We start from the raw sequence: 26,404 nt of genomic DNA on the forward strand, positions 1-26,404 counted from the left end.
TAGTAATAAAAATTCGGTATTTTAATAAATAAGAGGCCCACATGGAAATTTCTTGCTTAAATTTTCTTGATAAATAGAGGCGACTAAAAGGTGTTCGCCTCGAACTTTATTAGAAAAACTGCGAAACATATTGCCAACGATATTTCGTTACTGCCATTACTACAATAGCAGGTTGTTATATTTTTGGCAAAAATTACTAGTACCACAATGCGTTAATACTGGATCTCCGGCGGGAAAAGACTCCCACAGCATTAAAGAGTTTCGTAAATTCACTCATAATTATGATTTTTAATTCATTAAGTTTGAATTTCCGACAATTCATAAGTAAACAATCCCAGATAGCATTAGCATTTAGCTAAATGCAAAAATTGAATCTGGCTATTATTCCTTTAGGGAATACCCTAATTATTTATGTCAATAGTATCTATATTATCGATGGTGTACCTAATAACTATCGAATATATCGAGTGCTCGTACGCTATCGATGTTCTTGGAACTTTGTTTATTGGGTCCGAAATGTATGCTTTACTGCGTTACAACTTCTGAAATATGTTATTTACCTACAGCAAGGATATCCTAATGGGGTTATTTTTCATTTTCTGTTATATTCACATGTTTTCATTGTGGTGGTTTTGAGAGGCGTCGTTTTAATTTTTGATGTCCGAACCCGAGTTGCTACTTATTTAAAGTTCAAAAATGAAATTTAAATTTGTTGTGATTTGAAGTTTGAACCAAACGCAGACAAAATTTCTTCAGTTTTCCACTCTTTGTTGAAGTGTATTGTTTTCTATCTCTCGCGCACTCTGGTCACACTGTTGGCTGCATTTTCGTCACATCGTGAAAAAATCGGCGCGCCATTTCTGAGCACTTTTGCGTCTGGCTTGCTCTGTTTGTGGCAGACAAGGCAAATTCGCGAGTATTTATTTGTATTTGACAGAGCCCGGCCCGCCCCCAATACCTGGAAAAGGTCCCGCCGCCACCAGATTGACAAACGTGGTGAAATCAAAGCATTGCTCATAGCGATACTTTGCGTTTTGGAGGACAAAGGGGATTTACCAAGTATATGTGAGACATCTGACCATCGACACTGAGCAACATGTTTGGCGGCTCGAAACCCAGCTTCGGCACCACCCCGACGGCTTCAAGCTTCGGCGGCTTCAGCGGCACCACGGCGGCCACTCCGTTTGGGCAGTCGGCGTTTGGCAAACCGGCGGCTCCGGCATTCGGGAACACCTCAACCTTCGCCACCCAGCCGGCGCAGCAGTCGCTCTTTGGAGCAGCGGCCACGCCTGCTCAGCCCGCTGGAGGTTTATTTGGGGCCAACACTTCCACTGCTTTCGGAAGCACCGCCACAGCGCAGCCCACGGCATTTGGAGGTTAGAAACGAACAGTTAAAGTGGTTTCTTGTTACTTGAATGACTATTCCTTATTTGCAGCCTTCTCGCAACCGCAGCAAACCTCGAACATATTTGGATCCACCCAGACGCCAGCAAGCACCTCGCTCTTTGGCTCGTCGACGTTGAACGCCTTTGCACCTCCAAACGCCAAGCCGACGATGACGGCCTTTGGACAGACAGCTGCCGCCCAGCCAACTAGCTCTTTGTTTGGCCAACCCGCTGCCGCCACTAGTACCGCAGGATTCGGATCCTTTGGCACCACTGCGCCCACCACCACCAGTGTCTTTGGTAGCGGCACAGCCTCGGCTTTTGCCCATCCGCAGGCGACAGCCGTGGGAGCCACTGGAGTCAATACGGGCACCGCCGTAGTGAAGTACCAACCCACTCTTGGCACCGATACCCTGATGAAGAGCGGTCAGCCCAACAATGTCAACACCAAGCAGCACTGCATTACGGCCATGAAGGAGTACGAGGGCAAGTCGCTGGAGGAGCTGCGCTTGGAAGACTATATGTGCGGGCGCAAGGGTCCACAGGCGGGCAGTGCTCCGGGGGCCTTTGGATTCGGAACTCAGGTGGCGCAGCCCGCTCAACCGGCAACCGGTGGATTGTTTGGCAGCACGACGCAGCCGAGTACGGGTCTGTTCGGTCAGGCGGTGACCGAGAACAAGAGCATGTTCGGCAGCACTGCCTTTGGGCAGCAGTCAGTGGCTACCAACGCCTTCGCGGCACCTGGACAGCAAAACAACTTCCTGCAAAAGCCCTTTGGAGCCACCACCGCCACGCCCTTCGCCGCCCCGGCAGCAGATGCGTCCAATCCCTTCGGTGCGAAGCCAGCCTTTGGACAAACAGGAAGCCTGTTCGGACAGGCACCTGCGACCAGTGCCGCTCCTGCTTTCGGACAGACGAACACTGGATTCGGAGGCTTTGGATCCACTGCGGGCGCTACCACGCAGACGTCGCTATTTGGAACCACACCCGCCACCGATCCAAATAAATCGGCCTTTGGACTGGGCACTGCTGCGCCCGCAGCCAATACCGGTTTTGGATTTGGAGCTCCGGCCACGAGCACTGCAGGCGGAGGACTCTTCGGAAGCAAGCCCGCCACGAGCTTCGCTGCACCTGCCTTTGGAGCCACCTCCACGGCCAGCGCTCCATTCTCAGGCTTTGGTATGAGCGCCAGTACACCAGCCACGGGCGGAGGACTCTTCAACTCGGGAATGAACAAGCCGGCAACATCGGGATTCGGAGGGTTTGGTGCCACCACTGCAGCACCACTTAATTTCAACGCAGGCAACACGGGCGGATCGCTTTTCGGAAATGCGCAAAAGCCAGGAGGAAGCCTCTTTGGAGGAGCAACCACGACCTTGGGCGGCACAGGAGCTGCCCCAACTGGAGGACTTTTTGGAGGCAATACTGGTGGTTTCGGAGGCGTCGGCGGCTCCTTGGGCGGCGGATTTGGCGGTGTCGGGACAAACAACTCGTTAACCGGAGGACTCATGGGCGCCCAGCCCACAGTGGGTATTATGACGCCCTCATACCAGCCCATACACCAGCAGATTCTGGCCAGAGTCACTTCACCCTATGGAGACTCTCCCATTTTTAAGGATCTGAAGCACAGCGACGAGGCAGACGCAACCAGGGCCACAAATCCGGCTGCCCAGCAGGCGGTGTTGGACATGAGCAACAACCAATATAAGATTGCCACCAAGGACAGTCCGGCGCCAGTAAAGGTAAAGGCCCTGGGCAGCACTCTGAATAGAAAATCACTTTTCGATGGCCTCGAGGAATTCGATGCGACTGTAGAGGGTTTTAATCTGAAGCCCAATGCCAAGCGTTTGGTTATCAAGCCCAAGGTAAAGAACGTGGAGAGCGGAAATCCCTCTAACTCGATGGGCAGTCGTCCCAGCACTCCCCAGTCTCGCCCCAAAGTGGCAACTCCCAGCAAAGAACGCGAATCTTTTGGCGGAGTCATTCCTAGTGAACCACCACCACCGGCAGGAAACTCCCCTGGAGCGCCAAAGGGAAGGGATAGCCGCGACAGCCAGGACATCAGTCGTCGAGAGTCGTGGCTGCATCCGAACAACCTCGAGAAGGTGCGCCAGCACAACATTCAAACCGGAATGGATCAGGGATCGCCCCACAACAGCACCGTCAACGAGCTGGTGCCACGCAAGCCACTGGACACATACCGACCCTCGTCCACCGTTCGCCTCTCAGTGTCCACCATACCGGAGAACCCGTTTGAGGATCAGTCTAGCACAATTGCCCGGCGCGAGACGTTCACCTCGGATCAGGCCAACGAGAGCGTGCTCTCGACCAGGTCTCACGAGGCGGAAGACAGTACGGCGAACCGATCCCGTCTGGCCATCGAGGCGGCAGCTGCAGAGGCGGCAGACTACGAGGCCCATCCCACTGGCATTGTGTTGCGACGAGTGGGTTACTATACGATTCCCTCGCTGGATGACCTGCGCTCCTATTTAGCCGAGGACGGATCGTGTGTGGTACCCAATTTTACGGTGGGTCGCGAGGGCTACGGCAATGTATTCTTCGGCAAGGAGATGGATGTGGCTGGTCTGAATCTCGATGAGATCGGTAAGAGTCTACTTGAGTATTTTATTATCTTTTAGTATCCTACAGTTTTATCACCATCTTTTTTAGTTCACTTTCGCAACAAGGAGGTTATTATTTACCCTGACGACGACAACAAGCCGTCCATTGGCCATGGGTTGAACCGTGACGCGCAGGTCACCCTAGACCAGGTGTGGCCGCTGGACAAGACCAAGCACGAGGCCATAAAGGAACCGCAACGCCTGCTCGACATGGACTGGGAGGGCAAGCTGCGTCGGGTGTGTGACAAGAACGATACGCGCTTCATTGAGTACCGTCCGGAAACGGGCAGCTGGGTCTTCCGCGTCAAGCACTTCTCCAAATACGGGCTGGGCGACAGTGACGAGGAGGACGACGTGCCCACCGATCCGAAGAAGGCCAAAATGGCGGCGCTTGAGGCCCAGCAAAGGGCAACCGCTGAGAAAATGACACTTACCTCGCTTCGCCAGGCGCAGAAGATTTCGGAGGATGCAGCTCGTAACCTGGATCCCAAGTCTTTGGTCGCTGGAGTGGCCAGCGGATTCCGGCCAATGGATGACACCGCCGAGTTTATGTTAATGGACAAGACACGTAAGTATATACTGCCTATATATATATATATATAACCTACAGCTTCAATCGTTGTAATTCGGCTGATGTGGATTCGCAGAATTTTTCCAAGCCGGAGCTAACACAGATTTCTCCATGTTTGATGCGCCGCGCCATCGACCAACCATCACCAGCCCCACGGCCGCTTTGGCCCAGCATATGGTGGGTAACGAGTCGCACAAAATGCAGCTGATGAAGTCGTCTCTTTTTGTGGACGATAATGCCAGCGAGGACGAGCCCATGGGTAAATAAATTTAAAATATTTAACAGTGTAGAACTTGTATATTTATTGAAGATCTTTTTGTTTTGTTGTTAATGGTTTGAGCTAAATATTTATTGTTAACTTTCAAGTAGAGTAGAGTTAATTATTTTAGATCTTTGTCGATATCTATCAAAGTGTAAACTTTCGTAACACATTACATATTTCTTAAGATATAATGTTAGTTGAATTTTCCTGAACAAAGAAATAAACGTTTAAACAAATAATAAAGTTTAAAGCCTTATTCAATTGAATGTATCATTAACACATTTTCATTTTGCTTAAACCAAAGATAAATCATTGTTTAAAAAAATACCATTACATATACATTAACAAAATTACACTTAAAAATAATTGGCAAATTCTCTTTAAAAACGACAGGACGACATCTTCGTCATCGTACATCCTTTAATGTAGAACCCAATGCCTGGAAAGATGGGGCATCCGAGTGTTCCAGTCAGTACGATTTTGGACAACCATCGCCTGCCCTGCCAGTCTCTTCTTCTGTCTCTGAGGCCAGCCTGATGTGTGATGCCAACTACGAGGGGGTTCGTTATTAAATTCTATTCACCTCAAACCACTTTAATCATACCCACAACTTTCAGACCTCTTCGGTGGCAACTGGCAGCATTGTGGCACCGCTAAAGGACAAAAAGGCGGAGTCGACTGTCGTTAAGGCCTTCAAGTTTGTGTGCAAGCCAAAAGTGGCTGCGGTTAAGGTGCACGCCACCACGGTTCCCTTGCCGCGATCCATTGCTCATGAAATGCGCCATAAGTGGATCGCCGATTTGGGATTCTACAAGGGGCGCAGCTTTAAGCTGAGCTTTGGCCCGCAAAACTCTTTGGTTCTGCCCAACACCTTCAACAACATGCTTAGCCTCAAAGAATGTAAGAATAATTTCCAAACAAAAGTGAGTAACTTTATAACATTTTCGGCTACTCATAGTTACTGGACCATCCCTGCCCGCCTCAATGGTTTTTGCGCCCCGCTCGGCCACCGATATGTCACACAATGTGATGCAACTGGTGCAGTTTCACATGGTCAAAGGAAACGAGGGCATTCGCGAGAGTATTGTGTCGCATTTGGAGGTTCAGCTGAGCGATTGCATCTCGGTTGAGGTGGAGGGCAGCGAGTGCCCTTGGATACAGCCCGAAAGCGGAACCATACTGGTTTCGAAGCACTTCTCCGAGTCGCTGAAGCAGAGGAACGCTGGCCTGAAAGAGGAGTACGCCGTTTCCGTGTGGTCGCTCCTGTTCGCGCTCTGGGGCGATCACGATGAGCTGGTGGATCTGGAAAAGAACTCCCACTACACGGTCATGTGTCGGCGCAATCTTTTATCCGAATGGCTTGAGAACACGCTGATGGCAAAGGATCTGCTCTCGAAGAAGGTGAGCAGCTACAGCTATCTTGAGCACATGTTGGAGCTGCTTAGCTGCCACCGGGTAAATGAGGCTTGCGAGTTGGCCCTTAACTACGATGACGCCAACCTGGCCCTCGTGCTGGCCCAACTTAGTTCGGGAGCTGTTTTCCGGCTGCTGATGGAGGAGCAGCTGTATGCCTGGCAGCAGAGCAAATCGGACAAGTACATCGACCTGGAGCGCCTGAAGATGTACATGCTGGCCGCCGGAGTGCCCATGATGCAGTCTTCCCAGGGGGCCATCAATTTGCTGGAGGACAACAACTGGCTGACAGTGCTGGCCATGCAGCTGTGGTACTTCACAGCCCCAACCTCCACCATCACGGATGCCCTTAATGCCTATAACAAGGCTTTCCAAGCGGAGGAGTGCTATGCCGAGCCACCGAAGCCCAGCTACAAGGATGCACCCACTGAAACTAAGAAACCTGTTTACGACCTGCGCTACCACCTGCTCCAGCTTTACTCGAAGCGAACGCATTCCCTGGAAGAGACCCTCAACCCGATAACACATACCGCCGATCCCATGGACTTCCGTCTAAGGTGTGTTTAAAGTTAGCTTCAATCAAGTGCAATATATAAAATGCTTTCTTATTTTATTTTAGCTGGCTGCTGTTACAAACTCTGCGAGCTCTTGGCTACCGCCACTGTTCTCCCTTAACGGAGGCTCGTCTCTCCGTGGACTTCGCTAGCCAGCTGGAGAACGAAGGTCTCTGGCATTGGAGCATCTTTGTGCTGCTGCACATCAAGCGGCGGCCACAAAGGGAACGAGCAGTTCAGCAAATGCTCGAGCGGAACGTGAGCGTGTCCGCCAAGGTGCCACTGAATGCGGAGGAGCGATTTGTCGTCGAGGAGTTGGGTGTTCCGATGTCTTGGGTGGACTATGCGAAGGCGGTGAAGGCCGGTGCCTCTGGAATGCGTCACCTTCAGGCCAAGTACTTGCTGAAGGCCAAACATTTTGCACCGGCGCACGAGGTCATATTCCAATACATTGCACCGCATGCCATCATAAACGGTAGGTTTGCTGGCAAAATTTCAATTTTTCAATTTAACATGTTGGATTTTGTGCTTCTCCAGGGAAATTGAATTATCTGCACAACCTGCTCATTCAGTTCGAGGACACAGAGGGCAGCAGCATCCGGGTGCCCAACTGGGCCAACCAGGGCCAGATATTCCTGGACTTTATCGACATCAGTGCCAAGTTCAATCAAATCCGTAATGTGACCAACATTGCCGACATCAATGCGCGCTGGGAGAACCTGAAGCCGCAGCTAAGCGAACTCTGCTCGCGCATCGGCCTCCTACCGTGTCCCACCTCCAAACACCGTCTCTGCCAGAGTGAGATCTCACAGAGTCTCAGCTGCCTGGTGCGCGGCTTGTGCATTGTCTGTCCCGAGATGGAAACATCGTCTGTTTTGAAAGTGGCGCTGGAGCGACTTCCGCTGCCGCAGGAGTTCTCCTCGAAGGAGCTGCGCATTTGGTTGGAGGAACTGCTGGAGAAGATCGAGAACGAGCCGCCGCGTAGCCAGCAGGAGCAGCAGCAAAAGCAGCAGCAGCAGCAGCAGCCCACCATGATGGAGACATAGGAGCTGCTAAACGCTTCAAGATACACTTTCTAGTTTAGGTTCGAATTAACTTAGGTATAATCAATTGATTAGCATCTCCCTCGCACACGAAAGAAAGCCAGCTGTAGAATAGGTTCGAGAACGGCATCATGTATGTGTGATTGCTTAATAGTTAGAAACGTTTCGTCATAAAAAAGAGACCATGCCAGAAAAATGATAGATTTTGTTGATTTGTTTTCATAATTACTTTTTGATCACTCTCGGTATAAATAATAAATAAACTGTTTTAACAACGATAAAAGTGTGTTCTAATCATTTCAAAGCCGATAAAGTAAAGCTGTGCCTATCGAAAGCTCTGCCAGAAACTAACCTCCGTCTATATATAAAATTTATATATAAAGCTAGATCAGTTTGCGTTCGCTCACTGATAAAACCACAACGTATTAAGGCTCTGGAAAAGGTAAGTGTGAATGCTTGCCCACCTGTTGCCTCCAGTCATGAAGTATTCTTTGAAGGCATGGCTTCCTCTGCTACAATTGAAACACCTGCTGCTCCGGCTTCCTGGTGTGGACGCGGTGCCAAACCCCGCACATTTGAGAAGCACTCGCCAGTGGTCTGCTATGATAAGCCAGAGGCATCAATTGTTTCCAAAGAAGAATACGATGTAAGTTGGCTACTCCTTTAACTTTCTTCATTAATCGTTAAGGCGTTAAGTAATCTTTAGAGAAGTACAAGCATTTTTTCTTGGGTCTCTGGCTCTTAAAACAATTTAAAAGATCTTGATATACAATTGATTAAATAGAGTCAATTCTCATTAGATGATAAACCTCAAGTTTTAAGCTTAAATTTCTCTGTAGATTACTCTTATAAAATACCGTCATTTAACTAATCATTTGGGGAGACTTCAGGACAAGCGCTACCAGGCTCTGACTGGGGATCTGGTGGAGACCTTGGTGGTGCCCAAGCGGGAGGCCCGCACCTGGACGATGCAGGCGGGCGACCTCTGCCGAGTGACCGTCCACGAGGGCGCCCAGGTGGGCGACATGAACTTCTGGAACCTTGAGAACACAGCCGAGCGCTTCTACTCGGGAAAGACACGGCAGTTGCACTCGTCGCATTTGCGCGTCTACGATCGTCTGTGGAGCTGCCTGCCCCACCTGCGTCCCATGGCCACCTTCGTGTTCGACTCCCTGGCCAACTATGGGATCGATGAGGACGGAGGAGCTCTGCACGATGTGATCGGAACTCGGTGCGACGACTACACCTACAAGCTGATCACGGGCAAGGATCGGGTGGGCAGCTGCCACAGTTCCCTGGTCAAGGCGGTGATGGAGGAGCGCGGACTGACGGAGCAGGACGTGCACGACGTGTGGAACATATTCATGTGCACCGGATTCACCCGGGACACGCATCAGTACTTCTGCAAGCCGAGTCCTGCCCGCAAGGGTGATTTCATTGAGTTCGTGGCCGACATGGATCTGCTGGTGGCTCTGTGCGCCTGTCCGCAGGGCGATGTTTCCATTCAGGTGGGCGCCGAGGTGCCGGACGACAAGTGCCACCCCCTCAAGGTCGAGGTGTTCCGTCGAAAGTAGCCAGACTCATTTGTATTCCGTGTGGAAAACCTGATTCTTAACAGTGTGCCATTTATTTTAACAGTGCATTAGAGATGAGCAACAGCTGCGGAGATCAGCTGTCAGTTACGTGACGAATTTTCATCACCGGTTTTACTCTTTTGTACAAATATATTATTATCAACTTATGTTTTTCATATATATATTCAGTCAGTTGTTTCCGAACCTTGCGTGTTGCACATTTAACTCAAGTTAAATCAATAACTAGTTTTGCTTAATACATTTTTAAATAGTGCGGTTTTATTACTAAAAATTGGATGATCAAATTTTTTTACAATTTTAAATATTTAAATAATATTGCAAAATGATCATATGTCCCTTTTTTTTTGTTATCTAAAATATGTAAGAATTCTTGTAGTCCTCGCTCTTAATGCAAATGAAAGACTTTTTTATTTCATAATTTAAATTTACTCTTATGTTGAGAAATTGTCAAAACATTTTAATTTCACCACACATTAGGTGGAATTCGGAACGCAACTGATTCTCAACTTTTAAGGTGACCAGTCTATCGAAAAGGTATCGCCACTCTTTTGTTGTCTTTTTGCTTGTCCTTTGGCAAATGCTAAACAAACTGTTTTTTGCCAGGAACTAACGATTACAATGAGTGAGATTAGGGGCGAGGATAACCTGGAGAGGCTGCGCAACTATATCCTGCGTCCGGAGCTGTCACTCCACGATCCAATGCCGGATATTTTGCCGCGTCAATTCGATGCTAAGCGCCTGTTGCATGTTCCCCGCTGCCCCGGGAGCACCAAACTGGTTCCACGCCGGAATCAGAGCGGCCAGATACTGCAATTCGTGGAAGTGGACCTGGAGGAGGTGGGCGCCAATGCCAACAACTCGATGTCCATGCAGCGGGAACCGGGACTGCTGGAGGAGGCGACGCGAGGCTCCCACTCCAACTTTCCGTTCTGGCCGGGCGGATTTGACGAGCAGCGGCAGCAGATTGCCGCCCTCGATGTGGACAACTTTCAGTTCGGGGACAAGCTGCTGACGGTGCCGCCAGGCTTCTCATCGGGCCATGACTTCTCCCAGTCGCAGTCTGTGTCGCTACCCTCTGTGGTTGCCGATCCCAGCAACGTGGACTTGCTGGAGAACCTGGAGCAGGACCTGGACGTTCAGGAGTGGATGAAACTTACGCGCACGGAGGATGAAACAAGCACCTCTGGCGGCACTCAGAATCCCAGCCAGCGGAAACCGGCATTTCCCACGGAGGAGTTCCAAGACGTGGACGATCAGATCATGAAGGCAGATCTCAAGCCAGTGCTCAACATCTCCACCACCACGAAGAGCTTCAAGAGCGACTGGGCCGAGATGGTGGACATCAGCCAGCCGATCAAGGACTTCAAGGAGCAGATACCCTGCCCGGCCATGGAGTTCCCCTTCGAGCTGGACGTCTTCCAGAAGCAGGCCATCCTCAAGCTGGAGCAGCGTCAGTACGTCTTTGTGGCGGCCCACACCTCCGCCGGCAAGACCGTGGTGGCGGAATACGCCATCGCCTTGTCCAAGCGGGATCTCACCCGCACCATATACACGTCGCCGATCAAGGCGCTGTCCAACCAGAAGTACCGCGACTTCCGCAAGACCTTCAAGGACGTGGGTCTGATCACGGGTGACCTGCAGATCGAGCCCACCGCCTCCTGTCTGATCATGACCACCGAGATCCTGCGCTCCATGCTGTACTGCGGCAGCGAAGTCACCCGCGATCTGGAGTGGGTGATCTTCGACGAGGTACACTACATCAACAACCCCGAGAGAGGCCACGTCTGGGAGGAGGTGATCATCCTTCTGCCAGATCATGTCAATATCATAATGCTGAGCGCAACGGTGCCGAACACCATGGAATTGGCGGACTGGGTTGGCAGCACCAAGAAGCGGAAGGTGTATGTGATCAGTACGCTGAAGAGACCAGTGCCACTGACGCACTTCCTTTACACTGGTGCCGGGGGCAAGAGCCGCGACGACATCTTCCTGCTGGTGGACGCCCAGGGCAAATACCTGCAGGCCAACTACGAGAGGGCCGTGGAGCGCAAAAAGGAGATGCAGGGCAAGGCCAAGGGCGGCGGCGGTCCCAAGAACTATGTGAATGCCAAGCAGGAGCAGTACACTTGGATCGGACTAATTGACTTTCTGCGGCGCAACAACAAGATGCCCGTGGTGGCCTTTACGCTGTCCCGGAATCGATGCGACTCCAATGTGGCCGCTCTGCAGTCGGTGGATCTCAATACGGAAAAGGAGAAGGGTGCAGTGCAGAAGTTCTTCCTGCAGTGCCTGGCAAAGCTGAAGCCCCCGGATCGCACTATTCCGCAGGTGCTCGTGCTCAAGGACGCCTTGGAGCGGGGCATTGGGGTGCACCACAGCGGCATCCTGCCCATTCTCAAAGAGATCGTTGAGATGCTCTTCCAGAATGGTCTGGTGAAGTTGCTCTTCGCCACCGAAACCTTTGCCATGGGCGTCAACATGCCCGCTCGCACGGTGGTCTTCGATTCCTGCAAGAAATTCGACGGCCTTGAGATGCGAAACCTCAAGCCGGGGGAGTACATTCAAATGGCCGGAAGGGCAGGAAGGCGTGGGCATGACGAGACGGGCACGGTGATCCTGCTGTGCAAGGGCAATGTGCCGCCGTCGATGGAGTTGCGGCCGATGATCCTCGGCCTGCCCGAGAAGCTGCAGTCGCAATTCATCCTGCGCTATGCGGTGATCCTCACCTGCCTGCGCATCGAGAGCATCAAAGTGGAGGACATCATGCAGTTCAGCTTCAAGGAGTTCAACCAGAAGCTCCAGTTGCCCACACAGCAGAAGCAGCTGCGCCTGGCAGAGGACAAGTTCGCCATGCTGCCAACGCTCGGCGAGCACCTGCAGCCGCTGGTCAACTTCTACGACAAGGCCGTGGAGTACTGGAAGGAGAAGCATCGCATCATGGTGGGTCCTCATTCGAGCACAAGCACATTTCTCGCCTGTTCCTAACTCGTCTGTTCCTTTCAGAAATTCATTGTAACCCAGGCCAAGATCCAAAAGGAGCTAAAGGTGGGCCGCGTCATCGTCATCACCCAGGGCAAACACTACAACAAGCTGGCCGTTCTACTCAATGCCAAATCCGTCCCAGGCAAGGATACCGTCTATAAGGTGCTGGTGCTGGACCACCAGTTCAAGGCCAAGGAGAGCGACAGCCTCCAGCGAGGCGAGCTCTACTACAAAATACTCTCTCTGACGCCGCAGAACAAAACATTTCAGCCAGAGGGCATTGGTGGGCACACGGTGCTGGACATCAAGGCCATGGACATCATTAGCATCACCAAGAACTCGTTGAAAGTCGACGCAGATGTGATTATCCGGAATTGGGAGCAGCGGCAGTTGGAACGCTTCAAGGACACACCGCCCGGTGGAACCGTGGTCAAAGCTGTGACCGAACTGCACCAGCTGAACGAGAGCTACACTGCCAGTTCGGAGAACATCAAGTACGTGAACCTGTCCAAGGAGATCAACGTTAACGCGGACAGCGAGGTGGCCACGCTCAACTATGTGGAGCATCTGCTCCGCCAGGTGGGCGACTTGCTGCCGCATACCAACATTGCCGGCTTCGAGCAGGAGTTTGCCAAGGTCTACGAGCGGCGTATGCTGGAGATCCACATCGAGGAGCTGCGCTTTAAGAACTCCGCCAAGAACCTCACCCTCTATCCGGACTACTGCAACAAGCTGCAGGTTCTTCGGGCCCTCAAGTACATAGATGAACTGGAAGAGGTGACCCTCAAGGGCAAGGTGGCCTGCGAGATGGGTCAGAACGAGCTGCTGATCACGGAGCTCATTCTGTGCAACATGTTCAATGATCTCGAGCCGGCTGAGATTGCCGCCCTGCTCTCTGGCCTCGTCTTCCAGGCAAAGATCCAAGGCGAACCGGTCATACCAGAGCCGCTGAAGAAGTGCGTGGCGGCATTTGAGCAGATCAACGACACAATTCTGGCCGAGGAGCAGCGCTTCCAGGCTGCCATTGAGGCTGAAAATCGTCTCAATTTCGGCCTGCTCGAGGTGGTCTACGAGTGGGCCAGGAACAAGGTAGGAAAGCCCCTATTTGATTCATAATTTATGGCCCATAACTACTTAATCTTATCCACAGCCATTTGCTGAGATTATGAAGCTCACCGAGGTGCAAGAGGGCATCATTGTGCGATGCATTCAGCAGCTGGACGAAACGCTGCGAGACGTGAAAACGGCCGCCATACGAATCGGCAATCCTGGACTGCAGTCCAAGATGGAGGAGGCATCGGCGGCCATCAAGCGCGACATTGTGTTCACCGCCTCCCTGTACACGGAAATGTAGTCCAAGGTGCTGGCCAAGCCATCGTTGCCGAGAGAGGAAAGACAGGACAGAAATGTGATTTCTTACATCTATACATTATGCACGTGTCAATTACAATTCCAAAGGATACTTATATAAAAAAATGTAAAAATATTTATGTGCAACGCAACGCGACGCGGGGAGGCGGAGGTGGTCTGGCGATAGTGAAGGTGCGGCGCCGCGCTGGGAAGCAATATTATCGCGACTCTGGCTTGAATTTCGGCGGCACCATCATGCCGGTCATATGCTTCTGTTTCTTGGCCTTCTTCGACTTGCCGGCGCCCGACTGGAAGTCATGCCAACTGTTCACGCGGCTCTGGCGCGACTCCTCGAAGTTCTGCTGCCACTCGCGGTCCGCCTTCACACGCTCCTCCTCCTCGATCTCCGTCTCGCGCTTCCGCTTGCGCTCCTCCTGGTCGCGCTGATCGAGCTTTTGCCGCCGGCGCTCCATGTCGGCGAACAGCTTCATGACCATCACGTAGATGGCGTGCTTGTACTTGGTGGGATCGTCCTCGGGTATTGGCTCAGTGGGCCGACCCTCTTTTTTGAGCTTTTTTCGCTTTTCAGCAATCTGGAAAGCATAACAAAAATGTAATGTAAAATAATTGTTTATAAGTACAAATCTCCTAATAGTTTGATTTTTATTTGTGCCAATGCATGCCACTAATCTATCTAGCCTTACACAAAATTAATCTATTTTTATACCTTTGTAAAGCGAGACCCTATAAAGAAAATATATTTTTGATCACCATCTGTCTAATGTTACTGTTTCACAATATTATTTTTGTAATCTTTTTGATAACCTTTTATTTATGTTTATCATTGACCGGCGTTAATTTCCATTACACGTTTGTTTTAGATAATCGTTTGAATTGTCTTAAAACGAGCGATTATATCATGAAACTTGATTAACTAATCAATTCTTCCTTTCTTGTTCAAAATGAACTGACGAAAGGGCTATTCATTCAATTTGTGAACCGAAATAGAATTTAGATCTAGGAACCTCCCACAGAGATTTACATCTCTCCACTGGATTGCTATACTAAGCTTGCCGACAAGGCGCTCCGCACCGGCGAACTATATGGCAATTTATGGCGATTTAGGACTCACCATTTGATCCGTTCGCCCCTTGGCTTCCTCGTACACCTCCAGACACCTCTTGCGCGTGAGTTCGTTCTCCAGGATCTTCCAGGAACGCGACACAATATCGAATGCCATTTGAGCGCGCTCCTGGTTGTCGGGATTTTTATCTGGATGGACGAGGATCGACAAGGTGCGGTAGCGCTTTTTAATGTCCGCCACCTCGACGTCGGGCTCGATTTGGAGCACCTCAAACGGATTGAGATTGAAGTACGTTGAACCTGGACGAAGTAAACGATCAATTTGTTGAGAAGGAGTTAAAACTGAATCACGTTTTTCAATTTCTTTCACCTGCAATATAGGCACAAAATCGTTTACTCAAGTGTAAATAATAATAAAAGTTTAGTTTTGTTAGAGCGGCTCCAAATGGGAGGAGCCAGACTCGGATTCAGTCTCAGTCTGAAACGGAGCCTGCGGTTTCGCCCGCCACACTTACTTCTGTGTAGAAGTCCTCGAATGTCTCCCGGGAAGTGCCCGGCTGGTCTCTGGCGGATGAGGAGGACATGCTGCGACAATGGCAACGCTTTTGCGTTTTCTTTTCCCCACCAATAATTTTTTGATAAAAATGCAAGGTCTGTACCAGTGCAGTGTTGGAAGGTGCCGTTATTGGGTCAAAAGTGTGACCTTGGCAGATTTTTTCTGAAACACCAAATCACTTAATCTCAAGTGACTCCAACTAAAGTCTTTGTCACAATTTGCCTATTTTATAAGTAACAGTATTTTTAAAAGGTGAATTTAATAATATTTTAGTTTATTAAACTTTACAAATTCGAGACAATATATTTATATTATTATAATATTTAAGACGTTCAACAAAGCAATTGGTTTATCAACTTCTATTAAGAGGAAACACCAAAACGCTAAATCTCTATTGGTTCCAACTAAAATCGTTGCCACTATAAGTAACAGTATATCTAACAGGTGTGTTAAATTTAAGACAATTTAGGTATTCCTGAAAGTATTTCTAAAAAGTGCGTTAAATGGTTTTTTTGTTTCTAAAATTTAACACATTCGGGACAATATTCCATTAAAACAAAATAAATATTTTAATAAACAAATTTCGGTTGTATTAAATTAATTTTTGCTTTATTAAACATTACAAATCAACGAGAATAACTAAACGATTAATAAACATTTTATGAGGTAAGAAGTTTTGTATAAACCTTTGTATATTTTCACGAACCTTCCTATTAGTTTATTTAGCTAATATATTGTTCTTCTATTTGTATTTACATTAATCAAATATAACTTTAGTCAACATAACATCTCGACAAAAAAAAAACTAAACAATTTAAAATCTCGTTTTTGACAAAAGTACTTATAAATATAATTTGTAATAACAGAGACGTAATTGGATTACCTGTGTGTAATTTCGCGAGTCCCCCTACTTTCTAACCTCTAGTGTTGGAAAATGCAGTAGGGACCTGCACATGTTATTCTTATCAAACAGTTATCGAACAGCCGCCTTATTATACGTGATCAAACTCTTGAGGAAAAGAAACTAATGCTCCCTCAACTGCAGCGTTTGGGATTGTTTGTATGTCGTCGGATCCCGAAAACACAGTGCTCCCCCAGTTTCCGTTCAAAAAGAAGAATGAGCAGCACTCAGAATGTTTGTGGCTTGGACACGGACATCGTGTGGATGGATCTGGAGATGAGCGGGTTAGACATAGAAAAGGACAAAATCCTAGAGGTGGCTTGCCTCATCACGGACAAGGACTTGAACTTGAAGTCCGAGGGACCCTGCTTTGCCATCAAACATCCGCAGGAGGTGTACGACAACATGAACGAGTGGTGCATGAAGCACCACTACGAGTCTGGGCTGGTGGATCGCTGCAGGAGCTCGGATGTGTTGCCCGAACAGGCCTCCGATCTGCTGCTGTCCTATCTCGAGAGCAACATCCCAAGGCGAGTCTGTCCCCTTGCCGGCAACTCTGTGTACATGGATCGACTGTTCATCAGGAGATTTATGCCATCCGTGGATGAGTATTTGCATTACCGCATCATCGACGTGTCCACCATCAAGGAGTTGGCCAGGCGGTGGCGTCCCGACGTGCTCAAAGCTGCTCCCAAGAAGACCTTCGCCCATCGCAGCCTGGATGACATTCTCGAGAGCATCAGCGAGCTCAGGTATTACAAAGCAAACTTCATTAAGTAAATTGAGTCCAGATCTTATTACTTGTTGAAGGATTGCAATCTTTAGTCCGTTTTCTATCAATTTATCTTAAAGACTCTAGGACAAACCACCAAAATTCGTTAAATTAGGTAAATGATCAAACTTATTTTAAGCTTAATTAGCAAAGATATCTAAAATAATTACTAAAAGTGCTATAGTGACTGCTGACTACTTAAGAGTAAAGTGTATACTAAGTATCTTTGTGACCGCCGCCTTTATTCTATTCACTTTAAAAGACAATGAGGTGAACAAGGCACACTCATTGTTCTACGTTGACTTCGCTTACCATTTTCAATAAAAACTTCCTTACGCTTCACAGTACCACTAAACTGTTGGTAAATTTAGCATGGACATAGTTTTGATGGTCACGGATGGTGATCTTGAAAAGGATTTAATACCCAGCTGTGCCTGTTTTATCACAAACAAGGTCCATATTTCGCCAACAATCATCATCAGGATTTTAGTTTAATAGAAACGAATGACTATTTGCTTTAATAGGCTCCCGAAATTGAATTGTTGGGCCGCTGCAAGAACTCGAATGTCAGGTGCTAAACCATCTAAAGAATAATATAGCAAGAAAAGTCTGGACTTCACTAAAAAGTACGTTTCGTCTGTAAATGACTATTTGAACAACAAATTTGTGCCGTTGGCAGAGCTTTATAATCCAGACGCATCTCAATTTCTGCTTACAGGCAATAGGAAAGCATTGATTTCGATTAAAATCACATAAGCTAACATTTAAAGATATATTTTGTGTACTTGTCAAGACTCTGCTTAGAATAAAAAGAGTGGTCATAATTGATGTTGGGCTTATATTATTGGTAAATGCGTTTTGTAAAAAAAAGTTATACAATATTGTTTAGTGAATTGTGCGTATATGTACGGAGAAACAGAGCTCTATCATAAGAAATAAGAATACGATAGCAATAAAGAATTCAATGCTAGTAGACGCCGTTGATGTTATTGTGGGCGGCTGGATAATGATTCGGCTCCTGCCTCCTCCGCGAGGATCTGTGATTGGAATTGGCGCTGTCGCTGCCCGTCACCTTCTCGGCTTCCATGCGTCCGGATAGAAAGCTTGCCACGCGTTCCTATGACATACATTAGATTATATCCAGTTTAATTGAATCGATAAATGATATGCTTACCAGGTAGGTGTTAGTCAGTCCTTGCAGACTGCCATAGAACGCCAGCATGCGCTTGAAGAGAGATTCCGCTTCCTCCTTGGACATGGTCTTCACCTTGTCCAGTCGGGAAATTGTGATTATGCGGTTGTTGATGTACACGATTTGGTGCGCCACCTCTGTGGTCGTGTGCGCCAGGTTTCTATCAGGATTAGGTGTGGTTAATTTTGAAATAGTATGAACTTGTTATGCTGTGAACCAACCTGGGTATGTTGGCTGCCACATGGGCACTGAAATTCACCAAATGCACCACTCGTCTGGCCGATTCACGGGTGAGGAGCACTATCAACTGCTCCAGGGTGGCGGGTCTGGCCTGATTCTCGGGCTCATCCGCACTGAGATAAATCCACAGTTCCTTGGCCTTCTGAACGGCCTGCTTGGGATCGGTGGCAATCTGTAAGGGCAATTTGATTTAGGAATGGGTCACTTGAGGCTTTATCACATATTATTATTCAGATGGGAAGCATGAAAACATTCTCTATTTGTGTTAAAAACCAAAGTGTTTGTGTTTTCTTTTGAGTTTTGTTGCTTTATGGTTAACCAAATTAGAAGTAGTCTATATTATCTAAATTTGATAATAGCTTATAAAACATACGTTTAAAGCTTACATACAATTAACAAATTTGATCTGTCTTTGCTTTTAAATTTTTGATTTTTAGATATTAGAAAAGGGTACTTTTTTAATTATGTAATGATTTTACTTAGGTTTCATTCTACTATGAACAAAAAAATGATTGATTTAATGTCTATAACATATGACTCTTCAGCTATTAAGATTGTTTGCATCAAAAAGATAACAAAAAATTGATTATTTACAGAAATTTGTAGATCTAGAGATCAGGCGCGAATTCTTTAGTTTACTAGATAGTAAAGCTTGTATAAATTGAAAGGCTTAAAACTAATAGGTATGAGTGTTGTGAGTAGTTCTTGTCAATTTGGAAGATATACTGACCAGCTCGGCGGCATAGAAGAGCACATGGATGGCCTCCTTGCTCTGTTTCTTCAGGGCCCGCGCCTCTGCGATGGTTCTTTGGGTGAGGCGGCGCTTCAGCTTGCGGGAGAATCGTTGACCGTGATGGATCGCCTTGAGGGCGCCCCGTTCGTCCGGTACCGCCGCCTCGTTATCATCCTCCTGCGGAGCTGCAAAGCGGATATTCGGAATAAGTGAGTGCGCCCATCTCCATGCGAATTTGATTTTTGTGTTTTTTGTATGGCCGCCAGAGCGGATCTCGGCGGATCCCGGCCATTCCTTATCGCGACTTTCTCTATCCGCGGATTCAAATGAATTCGCAGTTCCCAGTGATAACCTCGTCGACGACGACGCCATTTAAAAATAAACTATGAGATGATTGCACCTTAGCACCAATCGAATTGCCTGGAGGCTGACTTTCAAAATTGTTTGCTTTTGTTTCATTCCGATTTTTGACCTTTTTAAATGTTTAGTTTAAATATAAGCGTGCTTTTTGTAAAATAAATTTAAAATTTATTTTTTATAATTAGTACTGTTGAGGTATTTTTTTCTTAAGTTTTCTAGTTTGCAGCTAAAATTCATTACTATGCTCTTTTAGCTCTTACTGGACTTCATTGAATTGTCAAAAAAAAAGTTAATTTTAAATTAATAAAAATGTAGTTTATCATACTAACTTTTTTGGCCAAACATTCGCGTTAACTGCAGTCGAATCGACGATGTATGACCATCCAGGGTCGAAAGCAATTTTTGAACTACAATAATTTTGAATAATTTAAAATATATATAAATGTGAGAGTTCCAAAAAACATTACTACAGTTTAAAACACTTTTTTTTTGAGAAATGTGGTCTCATAGTTTAGTTTTGGTTTCTAAAATTTGGAGCCACCCTAATCCCCTTTTTTTTAATGGTAACCCCTGGAACTCACCATCGGTTTGATCCTGATCCGTGCTAATGGGCACCAGATACTTGTCCACAAACTTATCGCCGGCTGTGAAGGCGCCATCAATGCGATCGGCGGCGTAGGTGGTCAGCGGACTCTCCAGCACCGCAGTCCCGATCTGCTTGACAGAGTCGGCCCGCTTCAGAACCGGACGCACCAGATGGTCCGACATGTACTCCTTGGTGTTCCAGTACATCTTCAAACAGAGGATGATGCCCTTTTGTCAGCGAATGGGGGACAGTGGCCGGGGGTCGCCTACTTACCATTTCGGGCGGCAGATAGACCAGCGGTATACGCTGCTCCAGGATGTCCAGGCTCTTGCACATCACATTGTCCAGGCGGCGAATGGAGGGTTCGAAGAGCTTCACCGCCGGCTGGACGGTGTCGTAGGCCGCGGAGATGGTGGCCTCGGCGGTCTCAAAGTACCACGAGAAGAGCCTATTGTTGTTCTTGACCCTGTCGTAGATGGTCTCCACTCGCTTCACACTAGATTCCACCAGGGGAATGGATCCAATGCGATCGATGGCCTCCAGATGGAGTCCACTGCCGCTGGTTGCAGTTGCTACGTGGTATTCAATTGGATCGAAAAGTTAGTGGAATGAATAATCTTCCCAAAACAGCGCGTGTCACTAACCCATTTGTGTGGATTTACTGGGAAATCGGAATGGGAATTGAAATCGCTGTGTGAACTGTTGCTGGCACCGGCTCAATTGATACTGGCAGGCCTCCGATCGAGCTGCTCCCATATAGACTTGCTCGCCGATTCGGGCGGTCTGATCATGCTCGGCACCGAAGCTGACCTTTGCCATCTGATAAGGCGCGGATGGAGCACCCTGCACCTAGACGCTTCGCCGTACTTATCAGCAGACACGCCATCCCTACTTGTATGGGACTCCAAAGTTCAAGACGGACTATATAAGCAGCTTAGGAACTCCGAGCATGTGAATCACATTGCTGGCCTATCTGGCCGAAGATCATAATCGCACCACCCAATCACCCGATTAACTGAGCCACTTGCGAAAATCCACTTGTGCCAATTCGGAACAAGTGACGAAATGGTCCAAACTGCAGACGGGTGATTAATTGCGGGGGCGTTTGTGCTTGGGTCGATGTTCTCGTTTCTGCTGTTCCAGACGATGTTAACCCTCCATCACCAAAGTGGTTTTCGGTGGTAAAACCATCAAAACTATTTTCTTTTAGGACATGCATGGGTTCTATAGCAACATATTTCAGTTCTATTTTTTGTAAATAACTAAAAAGTTATGCTTTTATTTTGAAACATTGTAATATTGCCATAAAGATTAAATAATATTTTTCCATTGACATTAACTCGACAACAAATATGTTATGAAATATACCAAATTTTGAAACTTCGTCAAAAATTAAGTATTAATTACATCATCATAATTACATCAGCTTTCTTAATAAATAATATAGTCTTTTGGTAGGGTTAATCTTTTACAGCTCTTTGTTGTCTGGTTTTCTGTCGTAAGATGATAGAGGGAGAATTAAAATCTATTAATATAATCAAAACAAATTTTCGTTGGTAAAATCAATCAACTTTTACAATAAATTAGCAGAATGAACGCTATAGTGGACTATTATACTAAATTTACTAATTTAATTTATTATTAAATTTAAAAATAAAAACCCCTCAGAAAAGAACCTAATATTAGTCAAACCAGAATTACAAATAATTAAAATAAAAATATAAAATTACAACACATTTGTTTATTAATTATTTTAAAACTATTTATTGATATTAATATTTAGTTTTTATTTTTATTAGGGAGTTAGCATAAAAATGTTTTTTTAATGAAGGAAAGGAAATTAGTGAGTCAGTCGAGGAGCGAATTCCAGGGGAAGAAAAATTTTTAAATTAGGGAGTCATAAATCAATCCTGGAGACCAATTAAAATGAATAAATATATATATGTTATATACAAAAAATATTTGTTTAAAAAAACAGAAAGCCATTCGGAAAATTGCCACCGTTTAAAAATAAAACAATCATTAATGTATTGATATATCGATTATAATCGATTAACACAATAAGATGTTAATCAGTGTTGTAAGTTGCCGCTCCTATGGAGTTTCAGTGTTGCGAAAGTCGGCTTGGGCTATTGGTAACTTGTGTTTGTTGCGTGTTTTGCAATTGTTTAAAAATAAAACCGCTTTTAATTGCTTAAACAAGTTGGTGGGAGACAACAAACTATGTTAAGCTGCTAGGTCTAAAGACACTTAACACACAATGCATTATTATTTGGCCGCAATGTGCCTGGCGAGCATCATGGGCTCAGGTCAGTGATTAGATTTACAAGCCACACCCAAGGCTTCAAGTGAATCATGGGAATTGGCCACCCGAAACTCACACTTGTCTATTTCCAGCTCTTGGCCAGTACAATCAAATACAGCACGACAACTGCATCATACCGAAGATTCTGCAGGGATCGTGGTTCTCGTGGGAGACGGGCCTGCCCACGCTGACGGTGATCGACGCCACCTCGATGTCCAGCAGGGGCTACTGCATCAACTACATGCGCCACAAGGGCGACGAGTACTCGTTCGTCTTCAAGGAGCGCTCCAAGGACTGCTACCACTGCGTCCGCACCATCATCCGCACCCTGAACGTGTTCGAGAAGTTCGAGGGCCCCTGCGTGGGCATACCCGCTGGCCAGGAGCCCACCGTCGACTATGTGTGCCGCGGCGTCAAGGACGACCAGCAGCTGATCACGCTCTTCAACGAGAACTTCGTGCCCATCAACTGCCGCTCCTCGCTGGAGGGCGTCTGGCACTTCACCTACCAGGTGAGTTTGGCCAGGAGAAAAAGCTTGTGTATTTTTATAATTTTAATGCTTAAGAGAGCTCCAACTCTCTCTAATATACATTTGTTTATCAAATCATTTGTTCCCCACCTTACCTTAGCCCAAATTATCCACATCTTGGGCATCTAATGTTTCCTGTTTCAAAAACCGTATCGCTTAAATCATTTAATGCATAAAAATCAAATAAGTAAAGCAAATCAAAGATAAATCTTTTGTAATTTTCTAGACTCGTTAGATTAAAACCACAAAATCAATTAATGTACAATATAATTGACCAAGTCCGAATTTTGTATTTTTATAGAACCGTTTCCGCTTCACTGGAGTGTGCGACAAGCCAGACGCTCGCATTCAGTCCTGCCAAACAGCGGGCACCCAGTTCCTCATCCAGAACCAGAAGTTTAACGTCACCTACCAGCAGTGCGAGGGCATGGAGGGCACATTTACCGGTACCGTGGAGTTCAGCTGCCTGGGAGATTGGTTTGTGGGCAAGAATCACTACTTTGCCGTGGCCAATACAAAGGAGTCGCGCAAGGACGAGAAGTACCGATGCTTCCTTAAGAATCGAGACGACGATCTGTACGTGGGCGTTTCCATTACGGCCGAGTGCAATACTCTGAAAACGCCAGAAACCTCGCCCGAGCGTCTCAAGCTGACGCCCGTAAAGGCGGAGTTCGTGGAGCCAGGCTGCACGCTGCCCCAGAACTTCAGCGGCGAGTGGGTGAACACGGCCAACATTGACGCCGATGTCTCGATCAGTGAGACGCACATCAACGAGACATACTATCCGGACAAGGCCCGCTACCGTAAGACGATCTATGTGTGCCGGGAGCGTCGTGGTAACCGTGTCATGATGGCGCGCCTCACCGTCGATGGTTGCCAAAAGGATTACGTGTGTTTTGACTTTATGCCCCGCCATCATAACATCATTCGCTACCGCAAGGGATTGGCCGTGATCAAGGATGATTTTAGTACGGTCTGCTCGTGGGTTCAGTTCCCCAATTCCGAGGCCTGGAAATATGACCTCTTTTTGGCCCGCAATCCGGTGCCCGTTCGGTGTCCCGTTGCGGGTAAATTTAACTTTACGCAGAGAGGGGAGCATCCTTTCAGAACGAGGTTAGTTTTGGAGCACTACAATAATAATATTTACAATAAAATCTTATATCTTACACCATCCATTTCAGAATTCTTGGCGGTGTCACTCTGAGTCCCCGTCCCGATATCCATTGTAAGCAAAATATCTCGGATTTGTCGGTGTGCGATACTGATCAAAAGGAACTGGCGGTGGATGAAAACTACTGCCTGTCCGTGGATCACTTGGGTCGTCCTGTTGATATCTACAGTGATCCGGATTACCGCATGAAATGCATTGGCTTCTGGAAGGAGAATCTAAAGTCCTACCTGATTACCTATGATGATTTGGATCCGCTGTCCAAGTACCGCTGCTGGGTCTATCAACGCGCCGACCTCAATCGCGTCCTCATGTCGCAGGCTGTGGGTGCCTTCTGCAAGCTGGAGCAGGACGTGACCTCGTGGAACCATTCGGAGGGCGCTGCGGTGGCCATCGATGCCGTGGAGTACGAGCGAGAACGCGACGACTGTCCCATGTTCTTCGACGACGGATTGAACCCGTGGAAGCCGTCGGACGCCTCCAACATTGTCTTCGACTGGGACTTTTACCGAGCAGGAGCAGCGACACTCGATTTACAACTGACTGGAGTGATTGTCACGGTTTTCGCGCTAATCAAGAGCTTAGTGGCCCACTAAGGTCGAAGTATTTTTTTTAATGATTCCATCCAACGAAATTTACAAATTAACACCAATATATAGTGACTTTTAGGATTAATTGTGTGCCTTAGATTGTGAATTTTTAAATGTATTAAGCAAATTTTATTAGCCCATAAGTTGATCAAACGTTTTTTAGCAACAGCCAGTCCGTCCCAAACGAATCTCAAATACTTAGAGCAGATAAATAAATAGCACACTTATTTTGAACATAAAAATTAAAAAAAATACAATTAAAAGACAAATTATTCCTTAAATGCATTTCTCTAAAAAGTAACGGAATTATACCTTTTTGTACTGTTTAATGTAAAGGGATTTAAATTCAATGCAGGACTAATATTTCGACCGTTACTGTAAATCGATAACAGCGACAAATCGAAGACAGCTGGCAACTCTATGTCCAGTGTTGTTAATTTCTAAGTCAAATCGGCCAAAACGTCTCACGGAGCAATAGAGTTTTTATTTTGAGCTGAAAATTCTCAATCTCTACACATCCCAAAATGTCCCTCTCGCTGGTTCTGCGTGGCGCTCTACGTTGCAATGGTAAGGACCTCCGGGCTGGTCAATTACACGATTGTAAGCCTCAAAACAGGCATTATTATATAACCAAACCGTTTGTTGGTATCCGCTTTTAGCCGTAAATCTCGTCAAGTCGGCCCGCATCACGCCCCTGAAGAGCTACTCCACTTTGGTGGCCAATGCCCAGCGTCGGGCGGTTGTCCAGCCCCTGTCTCTGGCCAAGATTGCTGCAGTAAGTGCTTGGAAGTGGTAATCCATTGTTAACGCTAATCCTTGCCTGCTTTGACAGCCCGTTGTACGCCGTGAGATCTCCGCGAGTGCTCCCCGCATGGCCTCCGCCGAATCGAGTCACACTCTGCTGTGGACCGTGGAGCGCGTTGTGTCCGCCGGTCTGCTGGCTATCATCCCAGCCGCCTTCATCGCCCCATCCCAGGTATTGGACGCCCTGCTGGCCGTCTCCGTCGTCATCCACACCCATTGGTAAGAAACCTACCTTTAGGGGTACCGCCTTATATATCTTTCTTATATATCTTTCACGGCTTTCAAATGTTAATACTTGAAGCAGTTTAATGTTTTCGACCGATCTGTTGAATCGATTTCAAGATATTGAGAATTTATTATGAACTTGCACCTTATTTCCTAGAGCTTTGATTTTAAGTTTCTGAAAATTTTCTAAGAGTAACAAGTTTGGATCAGACAAAACAGTACTTTTTTAACCGTATTAAAAATTATTAATGTTCCTTTTACTCCAACTTACAGGGGCGTTGAGGCCATGGTGGTCGACTACATGCGGCCATCTGTCGTGGGCAATGTCCTGCCCAAAGTGGCCCACATTGCGCTGATCGTCATCTCGGTGGCCACTCTGGGCGGTCTTTTCTACTTCATCCAGAACGACGTGGGTCTGGCCAACGGCATCAAACGCTTCTGGGCCATCAAGGGCAAGGATGCCGAGAAGAAGGCTTAGAAGTCAAGAGCAACTAGTTGACGAACCACGAAACACCAGTTATTTATTCATAGTTTCGCGATAAGCAGTAAATAAACAATTGTAAAAAGAACACAAATGCACATTG

General features: G+C 47.2%; 8 protein-coding genes across 10 annotated transcripts; 6 read left to right on the forward strand and 2 right to left on the reverse strand.

Moving 5' to 3' along the window:
- The first annotated feature begins 727 nt into the window (after window positions 1–727).
- On the forward strand, window positions 728–8,132 carry LOC108134816 (nuclear pore complex protein Nup98-Nup96). The gene is made up of 9 exons (XM_017255273.2): window positions 728–1,376; window positions 1,437–3,989; window positions 4,056–4,574; window positions 4,654–4,836; window positions 5,233–5,399; window positions 5,457–5,739; window positions 5,798–6,809; window positions 6,872–7,281; window positions 7,344–8,132. The coding sequence occupies exons 1-9, from the start codon at window positions 1,097–1,099 to the stop codon at window positions 7,850–7,852; spliced, it is 5,916 nt and encodes a 1,971-aa protein (XP_017110762.1). The 5' UTR covers window positions 728–1,096; the 3' UTR covers window positions 7,853–8,132.
- A 76-nt stretch (window positions 8,133–8,208) lies between these two features.
- LOC108134827 (uncharacterized protein C11D3.03c) lies at window positions 8,209–9,590 on the forward strand. The gene is made up of 3 exons (XM_017255285.2): window positions 8,209–8,291; window positions 8,347–8,495; window positions 8,740–9,590. The coding sequence occupies exons 2-3, from the start codon at window positions 8,349–8,351 to the stop codon at window positions 9,421–9,423; spliced, it is 831 nt and encodes a 276-aa protein (XP_017110774.1). The 5' UTR covers window positions 8,209–8,291; window positions 8,347–8,348; the 3' UTR covers window positions 9,424–9,590.
- Window positions 9,591–9,956: 366 nt separating this feature from the next.
- LOC108135181 (helicase SKI2W) lies at window positions 9,957–13,845 on the forward strand. Its single transcript, XM_017255803.2, has 4 exons — window positions 9,957–9,978; window positions 10,048–12,384; window positions 12,448–13,515; window positions 13,577–13,845. The coding sequence occupies exons 2-4, from the start codon at window positions 10,063–10,065 to the stop codon at window positions 13,778–13,780; spliced, it is 3,594 nt and encodes a 1,197-aa protein (XP_017111292.1). The 5' UTR covers window positions 9,957–9,978; window positions 10,048–10,062; the 3' UTR covers window positions 13,781–13,845.
- On the reverse strand, window positions 13,834–15,556 carry LOC108135190 (dnaJ homolog subfamily C member 8). 2 transcript variants are annotated; one of them, XM_017255814.2, is made up of 3 exons: window positions 15,375–15,556; window positions 14,909–15,229; window positions 13,834–14,369 (listed from the first exon to the last, which is right to left on the reverse strand). In XM_017255814.2, the coding sequence occupies exons 1-3, from the start codon at window positions 15,441–15,443 to the stop codon at window positions 13,995–13,997; spliced, it is 765 nt and encodes a 254-aa protein (XP_017111303.1). In that variant the 5' UTR covers window positions 15,444–15,556; the 3' UTR covers window positions 13,834–13,994. The 2 variants fall into 2 exon arrangements, with proteins under 2 accessions (XP_017111303.1, XP_017111311.1); XM_017255822.2 differs by having other exon boundaries at window positions 14,909–15,159; window positions 15,375–15,495.
- An 823-nt stretch (window positions 15,557–16,379) lies between these two features.
- LOC108135487 (probable oligoribonuclease) lies at window positions 16,380–17,443 on the forward strand. The gene has a single exon (XM_017256233.2). The coding sequence runs from the start codon at window positions 16,443–16,445 to the stop codon at window positions 17,094–17,096; it is 654 nt and encodes a 217-aa protein (XP_017111722.1). The 5' UTR covers window positions 16,380–16,442; the 3' UTR covers window positions 17,097–17,443.
- Window positions 17,444–17,912: 469 nt separating this feature from the next.
- LOC108135470 (lipid storage droplets surface-binding protein 1) lies at window positions 17,913–20,964 on the reverse strand. 2 transcript variants are annotated; one of them, XM_017256215.1, is made up of 8 exons: window positions 20,844–20,964; window positions 20,473–20,771; window positions 20,195–20,405; window positions 19,943–20,020; window positions 19,251–19,438; window positions 18,502–18,692; window positions 18,263–18,440; window positions 17,913–18,205 (listed from the first exon to the last, which is right to left on the reverse strand). In XM_017256215.1, the coding sequence occupies exons 1-8, from the start codon at window positions 20,953–20,955 to the stop codon at window positions 18,056–18,058; spliced, it is 1,407 nt and encodes a 468-aa protein (XP_017111704.1). In that variant the 5' UTR covers window positions 20,956–20,964; the 3' UTR covers window positions 17,913–18,055. The 2 variants fall into 2 exon arrangements, with proteins under 2 accessions (XP_017111704.1, XP_017111711.1); XM_017256222.1 differs by lacking the exon at window positions 19,943–20,020.
- Window positions 20,965–22,296: 1,332 nt separating this feature from the next.
- LOC108135743 lies at window positions 22,297–25,045 on the forward strand. The gene is made up of 4 exons (XM_017256580.2): window positions 22,297–22,508; window positions 22,597–23,015; window positions 23,335–24,146; window positions 24,215–25,045. Exons 1-4 carry the CDS (start codon window positions 22,460–22,462, stop codon window positions 24,795–24,797), a joined length of 1,863 nt encoding a protein of 620 aa, XP_017112069.1. The 5' UTR covers window positions 22,297–22,459; the 3' UTR covers window positions 24,798–25,045.
- Window positions 25,046–25,220: 175 nt separating this feature from the next.
- On the forward strand, window positions 25,221–26,389 carry LOC108150404 (succinate dehydrogenase [ubiquinone] cytochrome b small subunit, mitochondrial). Its single transcript, XM_017278564.2, has 4 exons — window positions 25,221–25,358; window positions 25,451–25,566; window positions 25,624–25,814; window positions 26,094–26,389. Exons 1-4 carry the CDS (start codon window positions 25,316–25,318, stop codon window positions 26,296–26,298), a joined length of 555 nt encoding a protein of 184 aa, XP_017134053.1. The 5' UTR covers window positions 25,221–25,315; the 3' UTR covers window positions 26,299–26,389.
- The last annotated feature ends 15 nt before the right edge of the window (window positions 26,390–26,404 follow it).

This window comes from Drosophila elegans, unplaced genomic scaffold (assembly GCF_018152505.1).
Source record: "Drosophila elegans isolate 14027-0461.03 unplaced genomic scaffold, ASM1815250v1 contig_476, whole genome shotgun sequence".
NCBI lineage: Eukaryota > Metazoa > Arthropoda > Insecta > Diptera > Drosophilidae > Drosophila > Drosophila elegans.

Bases quoted from the DNA above. Each gene is read 5' to 3' on its own strand.
- LOC108134816 (XM_017255273.2), top strand. From the start codon at position 1,097: ATGTTTGGCGGCTCGAAACCCAGCTTCGGCACCACCCCGACGGCTTCA. The intron at 1,377-1,436 runs GTTAGAAACGAA...CCTTATTTGCAG, and splicing joins GCAGCCCACGGCATTTGGAG to CCTTCTCGCAACCGCAGCAA. The intron at 3,990-4,055 runs GTAAGAGTCTAC...CATCTTTTTTAG, and splicing joins TCTGAATCTCGATGAGATCG to TTCACTTTCGCAACAAGGAG.
- LOC108134827 (XM_017255285.2), top strand. From the start codon at position 8,349: ATGGCTTCCTCTGCTACAATTGAAACACCTGCTGCTCCGGCTTCCTGG. The intron at 8,496-8,739 runs GTAAGTTGGCTA...GGGAGACTTCAG, and splicing joins TTTCCAAAGAAGAATACGAT to GACAAGCGCTACCAGGCTCT.
- LOC108135181 (XM_017255803.2), top strand. From the start codon at position 10,063: ATGAGTGAGATTAGGGGCGAGGATAACCTGGAGAGGCTGCGCAACTAT. The intron at 12,385-12,447 runs GTGGGTCCTCAT...TGTTCCTTTCAG, and splicing joins AGGAGAAGCATCGCATCATG to AAATTCATTGTAACCCAGGC. The intron at 13,516-13,576 runs GTAGGAAAGCCC...TCTTATCCACAG, and splicing joins ACGAGTGGGCCAGGAACAAG to CCATTTGCTGAGATTATGAA.
- LOC108135190 (XM_017255814.2), bottom strand. From the start codon at position 15,443: ATGTCCTCCTCATCCGCCAGAGACCAGCCGGGCACTTCCCGGGAGACA. The intron at 15,230-15,374 runs GTAAGTGTGGCG...CCTATATTGCAG, and splicing joins TCGAGGACTTCTACACAGAA to GTGAAAGAAATTGAAAAACG. The intron at 14,370-14,908 runs GTGAGTCCTAAA...TATGCTTTCCAG, and splicing joins AGGGGCGAACGGATCAAATG to ATTGCTGAAAAGCGAAAAAA.
- LOC108135487 (XM_017256233.2), top strand. From the start codon at position 16,443: ATGCTCCCTCAACTGCAGCGTTTGGGATTGTTTGTATGTCGTCGGATC.
- LOC108135470 (XM_017256215.1), bottom strand. From the start codon at position 20,955: ATGGGAGCAGCTCGATCGGAGGCCTGCCAGTATCAATTGAGCCGGTGC. The intron at 20,406-20,472 runs GTAAGTAGGCGA...CTCTGTTTGAAG, and splicing joins TCTATCTGCCGCCCGAAATG to ATGTACTGGAACACCAAGGA. The intron at 18,206-18,262 runs GTAAGCATATCA...TGTATGTCATAG, and splicing joins GACTGACTAACACCTACCTG to GAACGCGTGGCAAGCTTTCT.
- LOC108135743 (XM_017256580.2), top strand. From the start codon at position 22,460: ATGCATTATTATTTGGCCGCAATGTGCCTGGCGAGCATCATGGGCTCA. The intron at 23,016-23,334 runs GTGAGTTTGGCC...GTATTTTTATAG, and splicing joins TCTGGCACTTCACCTACCAG to AACCGTTTCCGCTTCACTGG. The intron at 24,147-24,214 runs GTTAGTTTTGGA...CATCCATTTCAG, and splicing joins GAGCATCCTTTCAGAACGAG to AATTCTTGGCGGTGTCACTC.
- LOC108150404 (XM_017278564.2), top strand. From the start codon at position 25,316: ATGTCCCTCTCGCTGGTTCTGCGTGGCGCTCTACGTTGCAATG. The intron at 25,567-25,623 runs GTAAGTGCTTGG...CTGCTTTGACAG, and splicing joins CTCTGGCCAAGATTGCTGCA to CCCGTTGTACGCCGTGAGAT. The intron at 25,815-26,093 runs GTAAGAAACCTA...TCCAACTTACAG, and splicing joins GTCGTCATCCACACCCATTG to GGGCGTTGAGGCCATGGTGG.